Consider the following 22,184-nt stretch of genomic DNA (forward strand, 5'->3'; position numbering starts at 1 on the left):
CACGCTGCAGCTGGTCCCAAGCACTTCCTGATCCAGACTGGACCCAACCTATAAGGCTTCATCTAGAAAAACAAACAACAAATTATTGAAAATAGATTACAGACAAAAAGGGGAAACAAGAAAAAAGGTAAAAAAATCTTATCTCTGCGAGGGCCTTGAGGAAGGCCCAACCCCTGCATGCAAGGAAAAACCCACACACGGGGAAGGAAAGCCCAGGCTTTCTCCCTTCCCCCCTGCACTGCCCCCCACAATAACGCTGATCCCAAAGCAAACAAGGGCAGTGGAGCAGCCCAAGCCCTTCCTTGCCTGCACAGCAAAGCAGCCTCAGCACAGGTTCTGGAGTCCCACCTCTGCTCCCACCATGGGGTTTGTTTGTGTCGGGCTGGCTGCCCCAGCCCCAGCCCGGGGCACGGTGGGGGCTGGGGGCTGTTGGCAGGGCCAGGAGCCCACTCCCATTTCGTACCCAGCCCAGCCCATCCCCCCAGCCCTGCCAAAACCAGCTGGGCAGGCGACTGAAGGATCAGCTGCATCTGCCCCAGCAAAGGGGGAACCTTTGGTTCCCGGCCAGGCTGTGCAATGCCCACATGTGGGAGCATGCCCCTGCGTGTGGACTCATCTGTAAATTTGCTGTGGAGCCTGGCTTTGAAGAAGGTGCCACAATCAAGGTCCATCATCTTCAGCTGGCCAGTGGCCAGGTCCAGGAAGAGGTTGCCATCCTTGATGTCATCCTCGCTGTCTCCAGCAGCAGCAGTCCCACCTGGTACAGCTTCTCCAGGGGCTCCTTCTCCTTCCCTGGGGTGAGACCAGGCTCTCAGGTTCTGCCCAAGGCCCCAGCTGTCAGGGAACCAGGACAAGCAAAACCAGCTCAGATGGTGGCCACCAGTGCTGGGCAGAGCAGCTCAGCTCCAGCACAAGGGCTCTGTGTTCCCATCTGATGAGCCCTGGGCAGTGACACGGGCAGGACAAAAAAGTCTGGCTTCCTTTGCTTCTGACTGCCAAGGCATGTGTGGAGCTGTAACTTACCAGGGCCCTGCATCACAGTGTGCCTGTGGCTCTCTCCCTTCTTCTAGTGCAGATGAATATCCTGCATCCAAGGATGACAGAGCAGCTCTTCTAATGAGGGTCTGTCCAAGTCCAGCATGGATAAACACCGCCTGATCAGATCTTGGCACTCTGGGCAGAGAAACCACAAACCGCCGGTCAGTTGGAGAAGGCTCCTGTTGGCTTTGCCCCACTATTCCCGTGCCCAGGCCATGCTGGATGTGCTCAGAGCTGGGCCTAAGCTTTCCCATCCATTCCCTGGTTTGGAGGAGAGGAGGAGAGAAGGACATGTGCCACCTCCTCAGCAGCTGCCAGAGCGGGATACTCACGAGCCCGCTGCTGTCTCCCAGCACTGGTATTCCCCCCTGCCCAGAGATGAGGATCCACCTTGAGAGAGCCCTTGTGGCAGCGAGAGTTGATGGTCCCAGCTGATGTTCTGGCCCCTCCTGAAAGGATGCTCCCCACAGACCATCTGGTGCAGCAGGATGCCCAGGGACCAGATGGTAGCTGGCCTGCCATAGTACCAGCCAAAGTGGGTCCATTCCGGGGGGCTGTATGACCGTGTTCCTATGGAATACAGATGGAGTTCATCAGGGGGATGCTGCTGCTCCCAGAGCCTGGCCCCAGCATCCCTGCTCCAGTGGCACAGGGGGTGTGACGCACTGCCCTCTCACCAGCACCTGAGACTTGTGTACAGACTTGGGGTTGGAAGAGGGAAGTGGAAGCCCTGGCAAGGCCCCACCATAACAAGGAAGAAACCACTCAGTGCTGGGGGAAAAACCATGCCTGCATCCTCCCTGCCTGCATTGCTCCAAAAAACATTATGAACCCAAAAAAAAGCAGGCGAGTGGAACAGTCCAAGCCCTTTCTCACCAGCACACCAAACTGGCTGGGGCCCTGGTTCCGACCCCCCCTCTCGGCTACCCCCACCCACGGGTGTTTTTGTTGGGCTGGCTGCCCTAGCCCCAGTCCTGGGCAGAGTGGTGGGCAAAGGCTGCCTGCAGGGCTGGAAGCTGGCTCCACACCCAGCCCTGCTCAAAAGCAACTTGGCTGAAGTCTCAGTGCCATGAAGGGCTGCAGAAGGGAGAATCCCCACTGCCACACCCAGCTTGGGCTCTGAGATGTTGGGCCATGAGATGCTGGGACCAGGAGCACACCCTGTGTGGGCTCACCTGCAAAGTGAGTGTAGGCTGTGTCCTGCAGGTAGGTGCCACAGCCAAAGTCAATCAATTTGGCCTGCCCGGTGGCCAGGTCAACCAGGATGTTCTCTGGTTTGATGTCCCTGTGCAGGACCCCGCAGCTGGTGCAGTGTCGCACAGCCTCCAGCACCTGGCGGAACAGCTCCCGCGCCACCTCCTCGGGCAGGAAGCCCCGTGCCCGAATGAAATGCTGCAGGTCCTGACACCGCTCCGGGCGCTCCAGCACCATCAAGACATCGTTGGGGAGCTCAAGCCACTCCAGCAGCTGGACCACACCAGGGAAGCCAGTGGACACCTTGGCCAGCAGCACGATCTCCAGGGGTGCGCTGGTGCCGTCGGGCTGCGGGAGGAGCACGATGCCGTCAGTGGGGCTGATGCCGTGCCGGGGCTCAGGAAGCCCTCAGCCAGCCTGGGATGCTCTGTGCCCTGCGCTGGCCCCACGCCCGCTCTCCCTCGAGGCGTCCTGGCGGCTTCCACCCTGTCGGGCCTCGGCTCATCCCCGCTCGGCATGGCCCGGCTGCTCCCGCTGGCCCCGCTCACTCACCAGCTCGCCCCAGTGCCGGACGCGCTCCCGTGGCACCCTTTTGATGGCCACCTGCAAGCCAAGGGAAGCAGCGGGCTGAGTTCGCCGCCCGCCTTGCTCTGCCCCATCCTCCGCCCTCCTCCTCCTCCGCCCCCTCCTCCTCCTCCTCCTCCTGCGCCCGCCGCTCACCGGGGCACCGTCCGAGAGCCGCGTGGCCGCGAAGACGCTGCCGAAGCCGCCGCGCCCCAGCAGCGAGCCCAGCCGGTACTGCTCCTTCAGGCCCTGCTGCGCCTTCCCTGCCGGCGGGACGCGGCTGTCAGCGCTCGGCCCGGGGCCGGCAACGGCCCCCGAGCGCCCCTCAAGCGCCCCAGGCCGGCCATCCCCAGGCGTTCGCTCCCTGCAGCGGGACAGCGGCGGCTCGGGGCCGGCGGCCGCGCTGCCGAGCGGCGGAGCTCGGGCCGGGCAAGCGGCAGCGGAGGCGGCGGGAGCGGCCGCGCCGCCTGTGTCCTCCGCGGGCCCCGGGAGGGGCCGGGGCCGGGGCCGGGGCCGGGGCCGGGGCCGGGGCCGGGGCCGGGGCCAGGCTCGGGCCAGGCGGAGCCAAAGGGAGGCGATGCCGCCCCTGTCCCAGGCACTGATGCCCGCCCAGCAGCGCCACCGCCAGTACGGCCAGAGCCGGCCGGAGGCGAGACCGCGGCGGGACGCCCGGGGCCGGGGACGGGGCAGCCCCGCCCGGGGCCGGGGGCGGGCCGGGGGCATGGCCCGACCGGGCAAGGGGAGAGAGACTGGGAGAGGAGGGGACCTCGGGAAAGGGAGACCGGGAGAGGGAGAGACAAGCGGGACTGCGGGACAAGCGGGACTGCGGGAGAGGGAGAGGACAAGCAAGAGGGGCTCGGCAAAGTCGCTGCTTTTGCTGCTGCTTTCGCTGCTGCTGCTGCCGCTGCAACTGAAGCGCCGGGGCCGTTTGTCCCCGTGTCCGTTTGCCCGTTGCCCACTGGCCCCCGCGCCGAGCCCCGCGCTCCCCGGGGCAGCCCCTGAGCCTGTCCAAACACGGGAACTTGGCCGTGTTCAGCCAAGACCCAGAGTCTGCACTCCTGCACAGCAGCACAGGAATCCCCTCGGTCCCTGCTGTGCATTGTCCCTGCTGAGGGTCAAACACTATCGGAGCACATTCCCTGAATGCTGAATTTGTACGTGACCCAGGCACTGCACTTACCTCTCCAGCATTGCTTTCCAGAGAAATCCAGGGGAAGGCAAACTGGGTGTAGCTCATGGTATTTGACAGTGTCTACAACTTGCCAAGTCATTGAGCTTAGAAGTGAGATCCATTTGGAATTAATGGATGGAGAAGTAGTGCAAGATGGAAAAGAGGAGCATAAAAATAAATCGAGTAAAACATCTCAGATGGTTTCTTTCTGTTTTCTTTGAATTTCTTAAAAGCTCTTTCAGTTTTCCCATCATCTGCTCCTCAGTCCTCTTTGCTCTTTCCAAGAATCTTTCCTGGAGAACGAGGTGCAGCTTCTGTCACAAGATGTGCCACCAACTGCAGCTCCTCTTGGCTTTCCACACTGTGCGTGCAGCACGACTCTTGCAGCAAAGCAGGACAAATATTTGAAGAACTTGACAGCTTCTTCTTTCTTTTCCTTGTGGGCTGGGCAGTTGTGCCATTGGTGAGGTTTTCAATGTTACTGTTCTACCTTAAGAAAACATGATGGGCTACCAGGAATTGTTAGGGAATGCAAACCTGACTGAATGCAGAGAAAGAATCTCCAGAGCCTGCAGCCAGAAATGGAGAGCTGTGGGATAATCATTCCAAGATGCCTGTGGACATACGGAAAGTGAGCTAGAAGATGGAAATGGGCTGACAGAGGGAGTTTGTCTCAGTGTTCAGTTCAGATGCTTCTACATCTCATGCATTGATATGAATCAAGAGTACAGTCAGTTCATGAAAAGTACCAGAACATGCTGGACCTGTCAGGAGATGACTGGAAGAATTTGAAAAGGAGAAATGCATGGAATGACTTTGCGAACTTTGTCTCTAAGAAGGGTCATTTTTTTCCTAATAATTTCTGATCAATTCCCTCTGCTTTTGTGCTTCCTAACAAGTCCATTTTCATCCCAGATTGCCCATGAAATGGCAGCCTTGAGCTTGTGGAAGTGCCTGAAAGATGCCCTGTTCCTCTGCAGGGACCCTGAGGCTGAAGCAGGAGCCTGAGCCCTCTCTGGGGAAGCCTCCTCCGAGCTGGAATTTGTGCCGTGCTGGGAGAGGAGGAGGAGGGGGAGAGCGCTGGCGCTGTGTGGCAGGAGCAGGAGGTTTGGGCCGCAGGACATTCCGTCTGCGCCGCTGCCCCGCAATGGGCGGCCGTGCCCGGGGCTCTGGGCCTGGCCCCGCGTGCGCTGAGCTCCCGACACTGCGGGAGCTCCCCGGGCTGGGCTCAGCTTCCCGCTGGGACTGGGCAGCAGGCTGGGCTCCAGCTGGGATCAGCAGCAGCTGGAAATACCTCTGCGCATCTCCACTTGCTGCTGCTGCTGCTGCTCAGAAGGAGAAACAATGAAGTGAGTCGAGAAGTTCTGGTTTCTCTTTCTCCTGGTGGATTTTTTCATTTGATTTGACACTTGAGAGGCAATTTCTGTGATGGCCTCTATCAGATGATTTTATTTCAGCAGCAGCAGCAACAGGGCCGTGTTTGAGCACTGCAAATGTGGTCTGTGTGGCTTTAATTCTCCTTGACTTAGTGCTCAGGGACTTTAGGGGATTTCAAGATCTGCTAATCATGATGCCTGTGACCAAAAGCCTGAGTTCACCTATTGCCGGCCGGGGGTCTATGTACAAAATCACAAAGAGGACGGGACTGCTGAGGAATGTGTCTTGAGGTGTTTATTTTCCAGCATCAGTCTCATTACATGGTTATGACAATGGGAAGATGCCGGCAGTTTGTCTCCTCAGCAGCAGACAAAGAACTCAATGTTACAACTTACTTTAAAAGTTTTTTGACCAATCACACAAAGCAGAAGCATATTGACAGTAGTTCTATCCAACCATTATAAGCACACGTACCTTCGGTTAAAACAATACCTGATTATTTCGAATACAATACCTGCTTCTAAGCCTTAAAACAAAATGCTCAGAGCTCATTTATTAAGCTCAGTACTTCCTAATATCAGGCTAGATATACTTTTCTGCAGCTTAGGGAGTTTTTCTAGCCAAGCGTTAATACACAAACTATTGTTCTATTTGTCCATACTTTCCCACTTCTTATTTAACTTTTCTGCTGCCCTATCTCATGGTTACAGCTCAGCTCTAATCACAGTTCTGCTGTCTCTGAAGCCTGCCTTTTTCAGCTTTCCCAAAATCCTCTGATTTTAAGAATTCCCACATTCACCATCACGAAAAAAGCACTCTGGGTAGCACTGATCAAAAAAGGCGATTGCAGTTTTACAGATAAATTTTAAGTGGCAAGAGCAGCCATGATCTCCAATTGCCAAGGCAAAGGCAGCAGCAGCCTCCTGCTGTCACCTCAGGGTGAGTAAAGCAGTGCTGAAAACAGCGCTGGAACCCGATCCTTTCTTTCTCTGCGGGCTGGGTCAGGGCAGCACAGGCGGGCCCTGCGCAGTCAGGGCTGTGTGTGGGTGATTGCTGCTCTACTCCAGAACTGAGCTGGAAAAAGCCCTCGGGAGCCGAGGCAGGAGCAGGCAGGAAGGGGCCGGCGCTGCTGCTGCTCCTGGCCGGGAGCCCCGGCTGGGCCGGGCCGGCGCCCCCTGCGCTGCGGCTGCTGCTGCTGCCAGAGCCGGGCGGGACTCGGGGACAGGGAACGGACACGGGGGGACAGCAAAGGCCTGGCGGCTGCAGGGATGGTGGCGCTCGGGCCAGCGCCAGCACAGAGCTTCAGCCCGCAATGAACCCCGAGGGAAATGCTGGGGAAAGGCTCCATTTCAGCCTTTCTTCACTCGTGGCTGTGAAGGGACTGAAATAAAAGGAGAACAAGCAGGGCCCGACCCCTTCTCCTTTGGGAGGAGCCCCAGGCCTGGGGCTGTGAGGGGCTGAGAGGGGCTGAGAGGGGCTCAGATGGGTCATGAGGGGCCATGAGATGTGAGGGGTCCTGAGGGGCCATGAGGAGTTTTGAGGGGCCATGAGAGTCTCTGAGAGGCCATGAAGGGCTGTCGGGGACCTTGAGGGGGAGAAGGGTCTCTGAGAGGCTGTGGGAGGCCAGGCACCTCATGGAACCAAGGGTCAGTTATGACACTGTGGAACCAAGGAGACTGTTGTTTGCAGTATGGAAACTTATGGAGTCAAAAGTGCGCTGTGACATTCTGGGGCCTCATGGAACCATGGAGACCATTATGACACTTCAGCAGCCACTGGATCCAAGGGGCCACTCTGACACTGCAGGGCCTTGTTTAACCAGTGGGGTCATTGTAGCATGGCGGGGCCTCATGGAATCAAGGGGATCGTGGTGGGGCTTCATGAGACCACGGGGACAGTCTGACTCTGTGGAACCAAGGAGACCATTGTGACACTACAGGGCTCGGTGGAACTAAGAACTCGTGTGACAGGGAGGAGCCCAATGGAATCAAGGGGCCGTTCCCTATTTCAGGGTTTCATGGAGCCAAGGTGTCCTTGTGACACTGTGGGGCATCATGGAGTCCTGGAGACCATTCTGGCACTTTGAGGCCTTGTTGAATCAAGGAGCTCTGCAGGGCCTTGTGGAACCAAGGAGCTCTTTGTGACAGTGCAGGGACTCATGGAAGCAATGAGACCATTCTGGCACTCTGAGTCCCCATGGCACCAAGGGGCCAGTGTGACACTATGGGTCCCCATGGAAGCAAGGGGACAGTGTGCCATAGCCTTGCCCTGTGGAACCAAGAGTCCATTGTGATCCTGCAGAGCCCAATAGAACCAAGGGGCCATTGTGGCACTCTGCACAGTTCCATGCAACCAAGAAAAACCATTTTTACACTGCAGGACTTCATGGATGCAAGGGCCATTGTGCCACTGCAGAGCCACGGAGACCATTGTGATGTTGCTGGGCCGTCTGGAAACAAAGATCTGTTGTGATACTATGGGGCCTCATGGAACCAAGGGGCAATTATGATGCTGCAGGGCCCCAAGGATCCAAGAACATTGAACAGGTCTGGTTGGCTGGGCCTGACTGGTCCAGCTGACCTTGGAATGTTGAAGCTTGCTTCTCATCTGCCCCTAAAACTCTGGAGTTCTGTGCTTTCTTTCCTGTGGGAAAGAACTCTTCCACTCCTCCTGGTGTTCATGGCTGAAATTGGGATTTTACCTCCATATTTGATTATATCCAAAGATTGTTCTTATATGAAACCTGCCCTAAGCACTGCCCGGTTTGTCTGTAGGGGAAATCTCCTGGGTTCCCCTCCTTCAGCTCGAAACTGCCAGCAAGGGTCAGCTGAGAACAGCCCTGCTGGGCAGAGCTGCTCTCTTGTCCCTGCACTGAGAGACCATCCCTGTTCCTCTCAGCCCCACACGATTTCACCTGCAGTGCTTTAGAAATGTCAGGGATTTCAGACACCCACAACCACTCCTAACTGTGGCAGGTGCAGCTGGATGAACAAATACAAGGAATTTTCTCAGCTCAGTTTTTCAGACGAGCAAATTGCAAAGAGAAGAGCTGAAAAGCTTTTTTGGTGTTTCACTAATCTGTTTAATTGGTGATCACCCAGCATTCTCAGTTGCCTCTCTCTGCACAAGAAGAAGGAATCCTCTGGAGCCCATTTGTGTGAGTCCCTGCTCTCAAAGCCTGAAAAACCCAGAGCCCAGGTGAGGGGAATGCAGAGAAGTGTTCCTAAAAGAGAGACCCTGAATGTTGAATTGCTATGGGATATGCAATATATCTTGCTCTAAGTCTGTCTCAGCTCTGTCCTGCCTTTTCCTTCTCAGGAGAAAATAATTTCCTGAGGCCACAAATGTCCAACAGCAGCTCCATCAGCCACTTCCTCCTGCTGGCACTGGCAGACACGCGGCAGCTGCAGCTCCTGCACTTCTGCCTCTTGCTGGGCATCTCCCTGGCTGCCCTCCTGGGCAACGGCCTCATCATCAGCGCCGTAGCCTGCGGCCACCACCTGCACACGCCCATGTTCTTCTTCCGGCTCAACCTGGCCCTCAGCGACCTGGGCTCCATCTGCACCACTGTCCCCAAAGCCATGCACAATTCCCTCTGGGACACCAGGACCATCTCCTACTCAGGATGTGCTGCACAGCTATTTCTGTTTCTCTTTTTCATTTCAACAGAATTTTCCTGTTGTATTGCACTAAATAGTTTATTTAGTTGTTGTTGTTGCACTGGTGATGGGAAATTTCTACTGAGCATGTTGGGTCAAGTAGATGGGTTTTCCCCCTCCCTCATCACATGGTCTCCCCCTCACACTCCCCCCCTGTTATACACACCTGGTCTGTGCCATAGGTACTTCACCCCTCCCCAATGGCATCCCATTGGCTCCAGTCCTCTCTCCCCTGCCCCCATCCCCTAGGGTATAAAATCTCCTGTGTGAGAGTTCCACGCGCTCTTTTTCTGCCTGGGTGGCCCCATCACCTGTGTCTTGCACCAAGCCAATAAACAAGATACTTGCACCCACGTGGAGAAGAGCGCCTCTCGTCTTTTACTTTCGTCTATGTGGGTCCGTGTGGGCTAGAGTCTTAAGCTAGCCGGATTGGACTCATATAAGGCCCAGGAAAACCTCGGATTACCGCATTTTCCCTCCTGACCATCATGTGCTATGACCACTACGTGTCCATCTGCAAACCCCCTGCACTACGGGACCCTCCTGGGCAGCAGAGCTTGTGCCCACATGGCAGCAGCTGCCTGGGCCAGTGCCTTTCTCAATGCTCTGCTTCACACAGTACATTTTCCTGTCCCTGTGCCATGGCAGTGCCCTGGGCCAGTTCTTCTGTGATATTCCCCAGATCCTCAAAGTCTACTACTCACACTTCTACCTCAGGGAACTTGGGCTCCTTTCTGTTAGTGCCTTCTTATCATTTGCCTGTTTTGTGTTCATGGTTTACTCCTATGTGCAGATCTTTAGAGCTGTGCTGAGGATCCCCTTTGAGCAGGGACGGCACAAAGCCTTTTCCACCTGCCTCACTCACCTGGCCGTGGTCTCCCTGTTCATCAGCACTATCATGTTTGCTCACCTGAAGCCTCCTCCATCTCCTCCCCATCCCTGGATCTGGCAGTGTCAGTTCTGTACTCGGTGGTGCCTCCAGCCCTGAACCCCCTCATCTACAGCCTGAGGAACCAGGAGCTCAAGGATGCCCTGAGGAAAATGATGACTGGACGATTTCTGAAGCAACCAATTTCCCATTTTCTTCTGCATAGCTTTTGGAATGGAACTCATGAAAGGCCCAACAGGCCTTCCGAGGGCTTTGGTAATGTTCAGTGGGTTTTCTCTCATAAAAATATCCTCAATGAAACTCTTTAATCCCCCCATCAAACTCACTGATTGCCTCTTGATCTTGACCCAGAAGCTCTGTAAACCACAGTTTGTGCTATCGCTGCATTTGAAGAAAATAAACTACCTTGCAGTGCCTGTTTTATCTGGGATCCCAGTCCAGAGACCTGCATGAAGTTAGAGGGGAGAAGGGGAAAAGAGTCCCAGCAGAGCAGCATGGCCAGGGAGCAGCAGGGGTTGGTCCTTTCAGAGCTGCCCTGCCCAACTCCAGCCTCTCCTTCCCAGCCCTGCTGTGGCTGTAAGGCCGGAGTGCTCTGGCAGCTTGGTCACTGTCCTGCTGCGTGTCCCTGCTGTGGCCACAGGCAGGGACAGGCCATGGGCACTGCTGGGACACAGCTGGGCTCCAGCACAGCAGCTCCATCAGCCAAGGGCATCTCCTGAGGCAGGGCAGGGAGGCTTTGCTCTCCTCCAGAGCTGCTGTCAGCAGTGTGCTCCAGGAATGCCCTGGCACAGCAAAGCCCAGTGCCTGGGGCAGAGGGGAGTGTGCAGGGGGACACTGACAGCAGTGTCCTGGCACAGCCAGAGCTCCTGGCATGGACCTGAGGGAGCAGCAGAGCAGGGCCTGGGCTGTGTCTTTGTTCTGGGGACAGCCTGGGAAGGTGCCCCAGGGCAATTGTCCCACACCAGCCCCTGCAACCACCATTGCCAGCACTGGCCTCTCCCCACCTGCAGGAGGTCGTTTGTCCCTGCACAGAGGGACACCAAGTGACCAGGCCAGCTGGCCATGTCTGCTCTGTCCTGAGGAGATCTCAGCAGTGCATCGTGTGTGTGTGGGGAGATGAACCCCAGTGAGCACAGACACCATCAGCAGCACCGGGGGTGGCACAATTCCAGTGGCACAAACAGTGCCTTGAGGTCACTTCACTCTGAGAGTAACGTCCTCTGGGAAAACACCTGAATTCTTTGCTGGGTTGTGGTGAGGATTGCATGGAGAGAAACATCCGGGGCGGGGAGGCTCCAGAGAAAGTGCTCAGGTGTCCTGGGGTGGCTTTATGATGCTGAATTGTATCCCCATGTGTCTGTTTAGCCCAGAAATAAGTTCTGCACCTTTAAGACTGGTCCCAAGAACAAAGGCAGGGAAGTCACAGTGTGCAGTTTGTGTGTGCAGAAGCTTCATTTTCACTGCCCTGGAATTCTTTCTCTCTCTGTGTGTTGATCTGCAGCACAGGCAGCAAGCAGGAAAGAGCTCTCCTTTGCTTTTAGTTAGTTTATTTTAGCTGGCTGAGGCAGAGGAAGACTCTGGACTGTGGATTTTCCTTTCCTTGGAACTGTTCAGCCATGGTCTGGACCGAAAACCCAGAAGAACCCTGGGAGCTCAGGCCTGTAACCGTCCAGGGCCGGGGAGGCGACATTCCAGTGCCAGAGGGACTGACAGAGACTGAGGGAGCTGAGCCACAGCCCAGGGAAGGGCTCTGTGAACCCCAGAAGGACTTTCTGAGTTTGCCATCTCTTCAGAACAGCGAGAGATTTCATTTGTTTAATATTATTCTGGTTTTTTTCATGTTTGTGAGTACTTTGCTTGTTAAATAAACAGTTTTTTCCACTTTTCTCAAAGGAGATTTTTGTCTCCTCAACAAGTGGGGGGAGGGGCTGCTTGAATTTGTTTTCTAGAGGGACCCCTTTGGAGGTTTCCTCCCTAAATTTGACCTAAACCAGGACATCAGGGCAGCCAAGGACTGCACAGAGACACCACTGGAGGCTGGGTCAGTGGGAAGAAATCACAGCTGCCTCCCTTCTGAACCACCCCGAGGACCTGGACAGGGCTGTGCTGTGTTCTGGGCACTGACCTGGAACTGAGAGATATGGAAAAGGCCTCTGGTGTCAGCAATGTTGAGAAGGCTTGGCAGTGTCCCTGTGGGACCTCTCTCAGACCCCTTGGAAAGGCCAGAGCCATGCCAGAGGGTCCTGGGCCCTTGGGAAGGGCAGACATGGAACCAGTCTGCAAACAGGGCAGGGAGGGGGACTGGGAGAGCCACAGCCTGGTCAGGCTCAGCAGGGAAGGAGATGTGGCAAATCCTCCTGCAGCCATTCCAGGCACTGGCAGGACAGGGCAGGGACTGCAGAACCCCCGTGGGAGGGAAAAGAAGGGGATGTTGTGTGCCCAGACTTCAGCCAGGCCTGTGACACGGTCTGCTGTGCTCTCCTCAGAGCCAGACTGGAGAGAGCTGGGCTGGAGGAGTGGAACATGGGGTGGGTGGGAATTTGGCTGAACAATGAGGGTCAAATGTCATCCATGGTACAGAGTCTTCTTGGCAGCCATGCCCTGGTGACAGCCCTCAGTGACCAGCCCTTGACCATCACTGTGGAATATTTCTATTATGTCTACAACGGCATGAAATGCACTTTCAATTCCTTTGTGGATGCTGCCAAATTGCAGGGAGTCTCTGATTGAACTCATCTGGTTAATGGTGACTGCAAAACGTAATTGGGCAAAATGACTGGGTTGGGTAAATTTTTCTTGCCATCAGGTGCCAAGCAAGCCACAAGAAAGGGCAGAAAAAATGTATGCATCAGTAGAAAGGCAGTTCAAAAGGGAAAAACCCAAACCCAATCAAAAAAAAAAAAAAACCCCAAATAAAATCCAATCAAAAAACCCACAGCAACACCCACCCACAACAGCACAAAACCCCCACCAAAAAAACAAACCACAAAAAGAAAAGGTCACAAACAGAAGAAAAGCAAATCCACAGGAAATCTCCTACCAGCAGAAAATGTTTGACCACCTTGTGGCAGGAGAGGGTTCTGTATGTGTAGGTGCTGTTTTGAAAGAAAAATGTCTTAAAAAAGAAATGAATCCCCTACCCCCCTTCTCCCCCCACTTCTCTCAGTGGATTGCTGATCATGGTGTGACATGGAATGGAACATCCCTTGGGTCAGTCCAGCCCAGCTGTCCCATCCCTGTTCCCCAGGAACACTTGCCCACCCCAGGCCCATGGGTTGGGGGGTTGCAGACGCCTCATGCGGGGCGTGCACTGAGACAAGGACAGGAGAACAGAACAACATTTACTCTTGTCAAGGACAGCAGAACAGAACAGCACAGCCTTGGAGAAACTGATTAAGGATGTACCTCTGGCAAACAGAAGTGACACAAAATGCAAACAGGATGCCAGCTCAGCTCTGCAAGGCTGACAAAACAGAAGTTATGCAGAACAACAATACTGCTCTTACTCAAAAGGGGGGGTCAAAGAACAGCCACCTAAAAAGGACACTGGATGTTGCAGACAAAACCCAAAAAACCATAGAAGGATTTGTGATAAGGGATGCAACTATGTCAAAGAAACTTAAATGAAGTGGGGATAACTAATGGATACATAATCAGTGTGTGTGATAAAAACTCTGGGCATTTGAGGCTCAGTGCACCTGAATGGAGGAAGGATGGCCCAAGTGACCACCACGTTGTAATAAAGAATACCTGCTTTCAAATACTCAAAACTCTGTTCAGAAGTTTGTATCCAGCAGATTTCAGTATCAGTGGTGTCCTTGACTCCATTATGCCCCACAGTTTCACAGGAGCCCCTTGGTTCCATGAGGCCCTGCTGTATAACAATGGACCCTTGGTTCCCTTGGGTTCTGTTCTGTCAAAGTGGCCTCCTTGGTTCTGCAGTGCCACAAAGCTCTCCTTGGTTCCACAGGGCCTTGGTGTGTCACAACAGCCCCTTGGTTTCATGAACTGCCAGAGTGTCACCCTGGTCTCTTGGATCTGCAGTGTCACAATGGACAATTGGTCACAAGCAGCCCTGCTGTGTCACCATGAATATTTGGTTCCATGGGACCCCACAGTGTCACAACGGCTCCTTGGTTCCACGAGGTTCCACAGCATCACCATGGTCTCCTTGGATCCGCAGTATCTCCATGGACCATTGGTTCCATCTGTCCCTGCTGTGTCACAGTGGTTCCTTGGTTCCATGAAGCCCCACTGTATAACAATGGAATCTTGGTCCCGAGAGGTTCTGTACTGTCACAATGGTCTCCTTGGTTCTGGACTGTGACAATGTATCCCTTGGTTCATGAGGTTCCATGATGTCACAATGGTCTCTGGTTCCTCAAGGCCTTGCTGTGTCACAATGGAACCATGGCTCCATGAGCTTCCATGGTGTCACCATGGTCTCCTCAGATCCACATTGTCACAATGGACAATTGGCTCCATGGGCCCTGCTGTGTCCCAATAAACCCTTAGTGCCATGAGGTTCTGTGGTGTCACAATGCTCTGCCTGGTTCAACGAGGCCCTGGAGTGTCACAATGGCTGCTTGGTTCCATGAGCTTCCATAGCACCAACAATGGCCTCCTTGTTTCTGCAGTGTCATAACGGACCCTTGGTTCCATGAGGTCCCTAAATGTCACTGGTCTCCTGGGTTCCTTGTGACCCTGCTGTGTCACCACAGCCCCTTGGATCCATGAGTTTCTGTACTGTCAGCAATGGTTCCTTTGTTCCAATGAGGCCCTGCTGTGTCACAATGGACCCTGGGTTCCATGAAGTTCTCCAGTGTCACAATGGCCCCTTGGATCCATGATTTCCTATAGTGTCACCATGGTGTCCTTGGGTCCACACTGCCATAATGGACCATTGTTGCAGCTGAAATAGCTGCTAATAAAGGCCAGGATAGGGAAGCAAAAAGGGGCTTGGCATGGCATCCACAGATGTTTAATTCAGCCGTGCGGTGAGATGTTCAGGGTCACAAGGCAGGACTCCTGGGGGGAGTCCAGGTTCCTGTATCTCCAGAGGTGGGGGCTGATCAGTGCCATCGGGGCAGTACAAAGATGGGGGCCAAGGGGGGAATATGGAGGGAGTTGCTGAGGGACATAGGACAAGGGGAAGGAGCCAATGGGGTCAAACAGCTTTTGAGGGAAGCTTCTTGTGTCTCTCTAACCCAGGGAATGCCTCTCAGGGTCTCCACAGCTGCTGAGTGTCAAAATGGCCCCTGGGTTCTTTTGGGCTCCTCAGGATCACAGTGGCCCCTTGGCTGCATGAGGCCCAGCTGTGTCACACTGGCCCCGTGGTTCCATGGGGCCCCACAGCGTCACAATTGTCCCCCCTTAGTTCCATGAGGCCTTGCAATGTCACAATGGACCTTTGGTTCCATGAGTCCCACATTGATCCATGAATCCTTAGTTCCATGGGGCCCTGCAGTGTCACAATGGTCCCTTGGTTCCCTGGTGCCACACAGTGCCACAATTGCCCTTTGGCACAACAGGGCCTCATAGTGTCACATTGGACTCCTTGGTTCCACGGGGATGCAAAGTGCCACAATGGCCCTTTGGTTTCACAAGGCCTTCAAGTGTGAAAATGGCCTCCATGGTTTCATGAGGCTGTGTTGTGTCACAATGTCACCTGTGGTTCCATGATGCCCCAGAGTGCCATAATGGTCTCATTGATTCTGCACTATAAGAATCTCTCCTTGATCACTCACAGCCCCACAGTGTCTCTGTGGTGCCCTTGGTTCCATAAGGACTTGCAATGTCACAATGCTCCTTTGGTTCCACGAGGCCCCATGTGTCATAATGGTCTCCATGGTTCCACGAGGCCTTGCTGTGTCACAATGGCCTCCTTGGTTCCATGGTGTCAGAATGGCCCCTCTGTCCCATGGAACCCCACAGTGTCACTGGGGTCCCCTTGATTCCACAAGGCCATGCAGTATAACAACAGCCCCTTGGTTCCCATGGGTTCTGAAGGGCCATAATGGTCTCCATGGTTCCATCAGGCTCTGCAATCTCCCAATGGACCCTTGGTTCCAAGGGCCCCTCAGTGTCACAAGGCTGCCTTAGTTCCACCAGGACCTGCAGGGTCCTAGTGGCCCCTTGGCTCCATGAGGCAAAGCAGAACCATGATGGCCCCTTGGTTCCATGGAGCACCACGGTGTCACCATGGTCCCATTGGTTCTACGGGGCCCCACAGTGGAAAAATGGACCTTTAATTCCATGAGGTTCCTCAGGGTCTCAGTGGCCCCTTGACTCCATGTGGCCCGGCTGTGTCACAGTGCCAGGTGGTTCCATGAGGCCCCACAGTGTCCAAATGGTCTCCTTGGTTCTGGGAAGCCCTACAGAGCCACAACGGACCCTTGGTTCCAGGAGGCCTTGCTGTGTCACAATGGACTTTTGGTTCCAGGAGCTTTCACACTGTCACCAATGGTCTGAGCACTGCAGTGTCACCATGGATCCTCTGTTCCATGAGGTTCCAGAGCATAAAACAATCCCCTTGATTCCAGAAGGTTCTGCAGTGTCCCAATGGACCGTTGGTTCCATGCAGCCCCATAGTGTGTCACAATGACCCCATGGCTCCATGAGCTTCCACACTGCCAGCAATGGTCTCCTTGGTTCCATGAGGCCTTGCTCTGATACAATGGACTTTTGGTTCCATGGGGTTCCACAGTGTCACAGCTGACTCCTTGGTTCTGTGAGCCTCTGCTGTCACCAAATGTCCAAAATATCAGAATAAGATACCTTAACAATAATTTGGTGGGTAAGAAAGCATCACTTATTCAGGCCTAAGGTCCAACATGGGATAACTTCTAACCTTACATGGACACGTGACTCTACCAGTGTGTTGCTTATATACAGTCACTAAATGTGAATTATAATTTACTCATTTCCATAAAACCCACCTGTTCCAGATTGCAAGGCAAGATATATTCTATTACCATCTGTATGGCAGTTGTCTGGTGTCAAGTGGGGAATTCTTCCTATCTCTCTCCCTGAGTGATCATAATCACTCCTCCCTTGGCAGGGGACATGTGCTGATAACAGGCTATTGTATGTCACTGCAAGGCTGATAAGAACTATAACATCCCATTGGGAGATGCTCCGCCTAGAGGGAGGAGCCAAGCATTGCTACCCAGATATAGTCTGGAGGTTCTGAAACACTGTCCTGGTTTAGGGCAAATTTGGGAGAGAATTCCCAAAAAGGGCTTCTCCAAAAAACAAACCCACACGGCCCCTCCCCACAACCGGTTCGGGAAGAATTCCTCTGAGAGAAGTGGAAAGAACCTGTTTATTTGACAAGCACAGCACCTCCAACACCCAAAATGAACAATACCGGATGACACCGCTCTTTCACTGCTCTGAAAAAGATGACAAATTCAGAAAGTCTTTCCTGGGGGTGGTCGCTGTTATCTGTCCCTCTGGCACTGGGGCAGCTGCTGCAGCCACAAGATGCAAACTCTCTCTCGGTGTTTCCCAGGTCCCAGTCCGGAGCAGGTTGGCAGGTCCAAACAGGAGAGGGGAAATAATCCAGGAAGGAATTTGGACTGTTTAGCTAAATTAACTAATGAGAAGAGGGAAAAAAGCAAGAGCAAGTAAAGCAGAAGCAAAGCAGAAGCAAGAGCAAAAGCAAAAAGCAGGGCAAAAAGCAAAAAAGCAGCAGTATGTACTGGTGCTATCTGGATGTCCCGCCGAGTGGCTGATAAGAGGCCCAAAACAAAACTTTCACTCTGCCAGTCTTAAAGGCACAGAACATAATATTCAGCATAAATTACACACACACAAACGGGGATAACAGTCACCCCAGGACATGTGCTGATAACAGGCTATTGAATGTCACTGCATGGCTGATAAGAGCTATAACTTCCCATTGTAAGATGCTCCGCCCAGAGGGAGGAACCAAGAATTTCTACCCAGATATAATCTGGAGGTTCTGACACGCCAGAACGGCTTCCCACTGGATTCTCCAGAGGAACAGCAGTTGCTTTTGATTCCACAGAACTGCAGAGGAAGAATACACCCTTTTTCTACAGGACCCCCCTGCTCCAACAGAACCACACCTAACACTTCAGGAGGACTGCAGCCACTTTTCCAATTGGACTGCTACCAACACCCTGACAGACAGGGTGTCAGGGTGGGTTCTGACTCTGTCAGTGTTGTTCTAGTGTATTGCATTGTTTTCTTTTATCCTTCTTTTTTTTTTTTCCTTCCCTATTAAAGAACGGTTATTTCCTGCTCCTCTATGTTTTTGCCTGAGAGCCCCTTAATTTAAAATTCATAGTAATTAGGAGGGGTGGGGAGGGTTTGCATTCTCCATTTCAGGGGAGGCTTCTGCGTTCTTTAGCAGGCACCTGTCTTTCCAAACCAAGACACCACCCCAAGTTCCCAGATTCAGTGCTTGTTTTCTCTATCCCTGCACCCTTGAGCCAGATGTCTTCTTCTTCTCTTCCAACCATCCTTGCTGAGAAAGCAGCCCCTGCATGCCTTGTTCCTGTACTGGAAGTTCACAGGCAAGGTAAAAATGGAATGAACCGTTTTGGTATCAGCCCAAGGCTTTGTGTGGGCAGGCAGAGGCAGGCAGGAGGCAGAGCTGTCAGCAAAGGAAGGGGCCAGCCAGGTGGGGCAGCCGGGGGATGAGCACAGCCTGCAGGGACAGAGGCGCAGGGCAGGGACACCGTAGCACAGCCTGGGCTGCACAGGGCACAGGCATGGGCAGCAGCTGCCAGGCCCTGACAGAGCCAACTTGGGCAGCACTTTGGCCATGGCTGCTGGGCCTGGGCCTGAGCCAGGAGCAGGAGACAAGTGACCCTTGCAGGCCTGGGGCCTCATGGCCTCCTTGTCCCTGCTCAGCAGCCTGGCAGGGGCCGCCCCATGCTCCTGCCCTTGGCACTGCACATCCCCACATGCCAGTGCCCATCCCGGGAAGAGCCCTGAGCAAGGAGGGAGGGACAGGATCTGCCAGGGGCTGGGGCTAAGGCCTTGGCCCTTTGAATTCCTGAAACACATCTAGCTTTGCTCAGCCCCAGAGACACCTTGGCCTTGTTTGTCCCCAGCTGGCATCACTGCCTTCAGTGTTCTGCTCTACCTGGAACCTGGGGACACTTTCTCAGAGGGACTTATTAAACTTAACGAAACTTTGGAGTTTAAATTTAACTTTGAGTTCTTGAGAAGTTTTTTGAAGACTCACTCAGGGATTGAGTCTGATATAAACAACACCAAATAATTAGAGAGGGTCATTGAAGTCCTTGTGCTGTGTCTGTGCTGCTGAGCTGGGCCAGTCTCCTGGACCAGAGATAGCTAGTGGGAAAACAAGAAGAGCTTCAAAAAGACATTTCTCCTGAGGACCAGCTCCTCTCCCAGCCCAGCAGGGCTGAGGGCACTGCCTGCAAGTACCTGTCAGAAGTGAAGCAGGCAGAGGCTCAAAGCAGCTGGAAGGAAAATTCTGAGCTCATTCATGGAGAAATCTTCAGCACTTCTGACACAGTCAGTCTCTGGCTGCAGGGATCTCCTGAAGCTGACCCAGGACAGGACTGATGTGACTGTAAGGATGGCTCTGCTGATGTTTCTGCTTTGGGGGAGGATGTGCTGCAGAGCAGGGCTGCCCTGGGCACCGTCAGAGGGACAGGGCAGGATGGCTCCTGCTGCTGCCAGGGATGGCTGCAGGGGGTGAAGCTGGGGCTGCAGCCAGGGCTGCCCAGGGCTGTCCTGCAGAGCAGGTCCTGCAGCCCACAGGGCTCTTGGCCAGCCCAAGGCATGTGCCACCTGCCAGGGGCAGCTCTCAGCCTGCCTGGCAGCTCCACATGGATGCTGCAGGGGAGAAGTTGGAGGTGGAAGGAGCGACCCCCATCAGGGCAGATTCCTGCTGCTGTGAAGATGGTGCTGCATGGCCAGGGCTGCTCTCACCTTTCTCCTAAAGGGAAGAGAAAGGGGCTGTCAGCTTTGGCTGTGTCACTGAGACTCCTGCACTGTCACCCTGGGCATTAGCAGATGTGCCCCAGATCTCCCTCAGAAAGTGCCTCCTCAGCCTCCTCTCCCTACAGACAGCAGCAGCAGCACCTTGGCTTGCAGCATCTCTGTTTGCCTTCCTTGCCTTTAAGGCCCTGCTGCCAGGGAGATGCCCCTGGGCAGTGCCCTGTGCTGGGAGGGGTCTGCAGGGCAGAGCTGAGCCCCCAGGGCTGGGCTGGGCTCTGGCAGCACTGGCAGGAGCAAGGCTTGGATAGAGAGTGCCCAGTAGGCTCAACTCCAGGCAGCAGAGAACCAGACCAACCCTTTGTATTCCTTCCTGTCCAGCTGCACAGGGAAAGAGAGAAGGGTTTGGAGAAAATTATTTTTAAACCGTAGAGTTCAGAATGTCTACTTTATTTTTCAAGAAATTTTTAAGTGCTGGCACCATGAAACAGAGGAATTGAAATATTCAAAGGGCTCCTGTGTTGGGACTAGCATCAACTGCATTGGGGCACATAGAGATCTGTTTTCCCTCAGGTCTCCCCAGTGTTCCGGCTGTGAGAGTTGGTAAAGATGAGGCAGGGCCTCAGAAGCACAAACTCAAAATCAAAAAGAGTCTAGCAAAATTTCACTCACAGGAAGAGAAGTGATTTTGCTGAGATTCCACATAAAATACATAGGATTGACTCAAAGAAATTGGTCGCACTTTGTCAATGTCTTCTTTCAACAGTCCACCATGCCCAGAGTGAAGAAATGTCCAACAGCAGCTCCATCAGCCACTTCCTCCTGCTGGCACTGGCAGACACGCGGCAGCTGCAGCTCCTGCACTTCTGCCTCTTGCTGGGCATCTCCCTGGCTGCCCTCCTGGGCAACGGCCTCATCATCAGCGCCGTAGCCTGCGGCCACCACCTGCACACGCCCATGTTCTTCTTCCTGCTCAACCTGGCCCTCAGCGACCTGGGCTCCATCTGCATCACTGTCCCCAAAGCCATGCACAATTCCCTCTGGGACACCAGGACCATCTCCTACTCAGGATGTGCAGCACAGCTCTTTCTGTTCCTCTTCTTCATTTCAGCAGAGTCTTCCCTCCTGACCATCATGTGCTACAACCGCTACGTGTCCATCTGCAAACCCCTGCACTACGGGACCCTCCTGGGCAGCAGAGCTTGTGCCCACATGGCAGCAGCTGCCTGGGCCAGTGCCTTTCTCAATGCTCTGCTGCACACAGCCAATACATTTTCCCTGCCCCTGTGCCATGGCAATGCCCTGGGCCAGTTCTTCTGTGAAATTCCTCAGATCCTCAAGCTCTCCTGCTCCAAATCCTACCTCAGGGAACTTAAGGTTTCTGTTTTCACTGTCTGTATAGCTTTTGGTTGTTTTGTGTTCATTGTTTTCTCCTATGTGCAGATCTTCAGGGCCATGCTGAGGATCCCCTCTGAGCAGGGACGGCACAAAGCCTTTTCCACCTGCCTCCGTCACCTGGCCGTGGTCTCCCTGTTCCTCAGCACTATCATGTTTGCTCACCTGAAGCCCCCCTCCATCTCCTCCCCATCCCTGGATCTGGCCCTGTAAGTTCTGTACTCGGTGGTGCCTCCAGCCCTGAACCCCCTCATCTACAGCCTGAGGAACCAGGAGCTCAAGGCTGCAGTGCGGACACTGATAACTGGATGGTTTCAGAAACATCAAGCTGCTTGGTAGGTTCTGGAAGTCACTTGTAATAAAAGTCATCTTTGATAGTACTTGGGTTTGATGGTTTCTTCTTTTCATTCCTTTGTTTTAGTGTTTTAATATTGTCCACAAAGAAATGCCACTGTTTCTGCCATTTCTCATTTTGTTTCTCTCCACCTTTACTGTGGCCACAGACTGAGTCAGTGAGGAGCTGTGCTCTCAGTGTCTTTAAATGAACTAAAGGATCTCCCAGCAGAGTTTCCACTGGAGATCCCACTTTTGTTGCCTTCTATGGAGCTGCAGCAGCAATGTCTGTGTGCAGAACTGGGGGCAGGTTAGGGGTGGCACAGCAGCTTGGCTCCTGCTGGCCGCACCATTCCTGATACAGGCCTGGAGCCACGGGCCTGCTTGCCCACCTGGGCACACTGCTGGCTCATGTCCAGCCTGCTGTCCATCAGTACCCCCAGGCCCCTTTCTGCCTGGTCACTGTCCAGCCACTCTGTCCCCAGCCTGTGGCACTGCAGGGGTTGTTGTGGCCAAAGTGCAGGACTCAGCCCTTGGTCTTGTTCAACCTCACCTTGTTGGATTTGGGCCCTGGATCCAGCCTGTCCAGGTCCCTCTGCAGAGCCCTCCTACCCTCCAGCAG

General features: G+C 54.1%; 2 protein-coding genes and 1 pseudogene across 2 annotated transcripts; 2 read left to right on the top strand and 1 right to left on the bottom strand.

The window, feature by feature from the left end:
• Nucleotides 1–2,295: 2,295 nt before the first annotated feature.
• Nucleotides 2,296–4,033, bottom strand: LOC132334584 (serine/threonine-protein kinase pim-1-like; the record flags this gene model as incomplete). Its single annotated transcript, XM_059860690.1, has 3 exons — nt 3,977–4,033; nt 2,785–2,835; nt 2,296–2,556 (listed from the first exon to the last, which is right to left on the bottom strand). Coding segments are annotated over exons 1-3 (369 nt in total), but the record flags the coding sequence as incomplete, so codon positions are not given.
• Nucleotides 4,034–9,543: 5,510 nt separating this feature from the next.
• Nucleotides 9,544–10,313, top strand: LOC132335061 (olfactory receptor 14J1-like; annotated as a pseudogene).
• A 7,582-nt stretch (nt 10,314–17,895) lies between these two features.
• On the top strand, nt 17,896–21,552 carry LOC132334700 (olfactory receptor 14J1-like). The gene is made up of 2 exons (XM_059860788.1): nt 17,896–18,059; nt 20,601–21,552. Exon 2 carries the CDS (start codon nt 20,624–20,626, stop codon nt 21,440–21,442), a length of 819 nt encoding a protein of 272 aa, XP_059716771.1. The 5' UTR covers nt 17,896–18,059; nt 20,601–20,623; the 3' UTR covers nt 21,443–21,552.
• The last annotated feature ends 632 nt before the right edge of the window (nt 21,553–22,184 follow it).

Source organism: Haemorhous mexicanus, chromosome 16 (genome assembly GCF_027477595.1).
Source record: "Haemorhous mexicanus isolate bHaeMex1 chromosome 16, bHaeMex1.pri, whole genome shotgun sequence".
In the NCBI taxonomy this organism is placed as follows: domain Eukaryota; kingdom Metazoa; phylum Chordata; class Aves; order Passeriformes; family Fringillidae; genus Haemorhous; species Haemorhous mexicanus.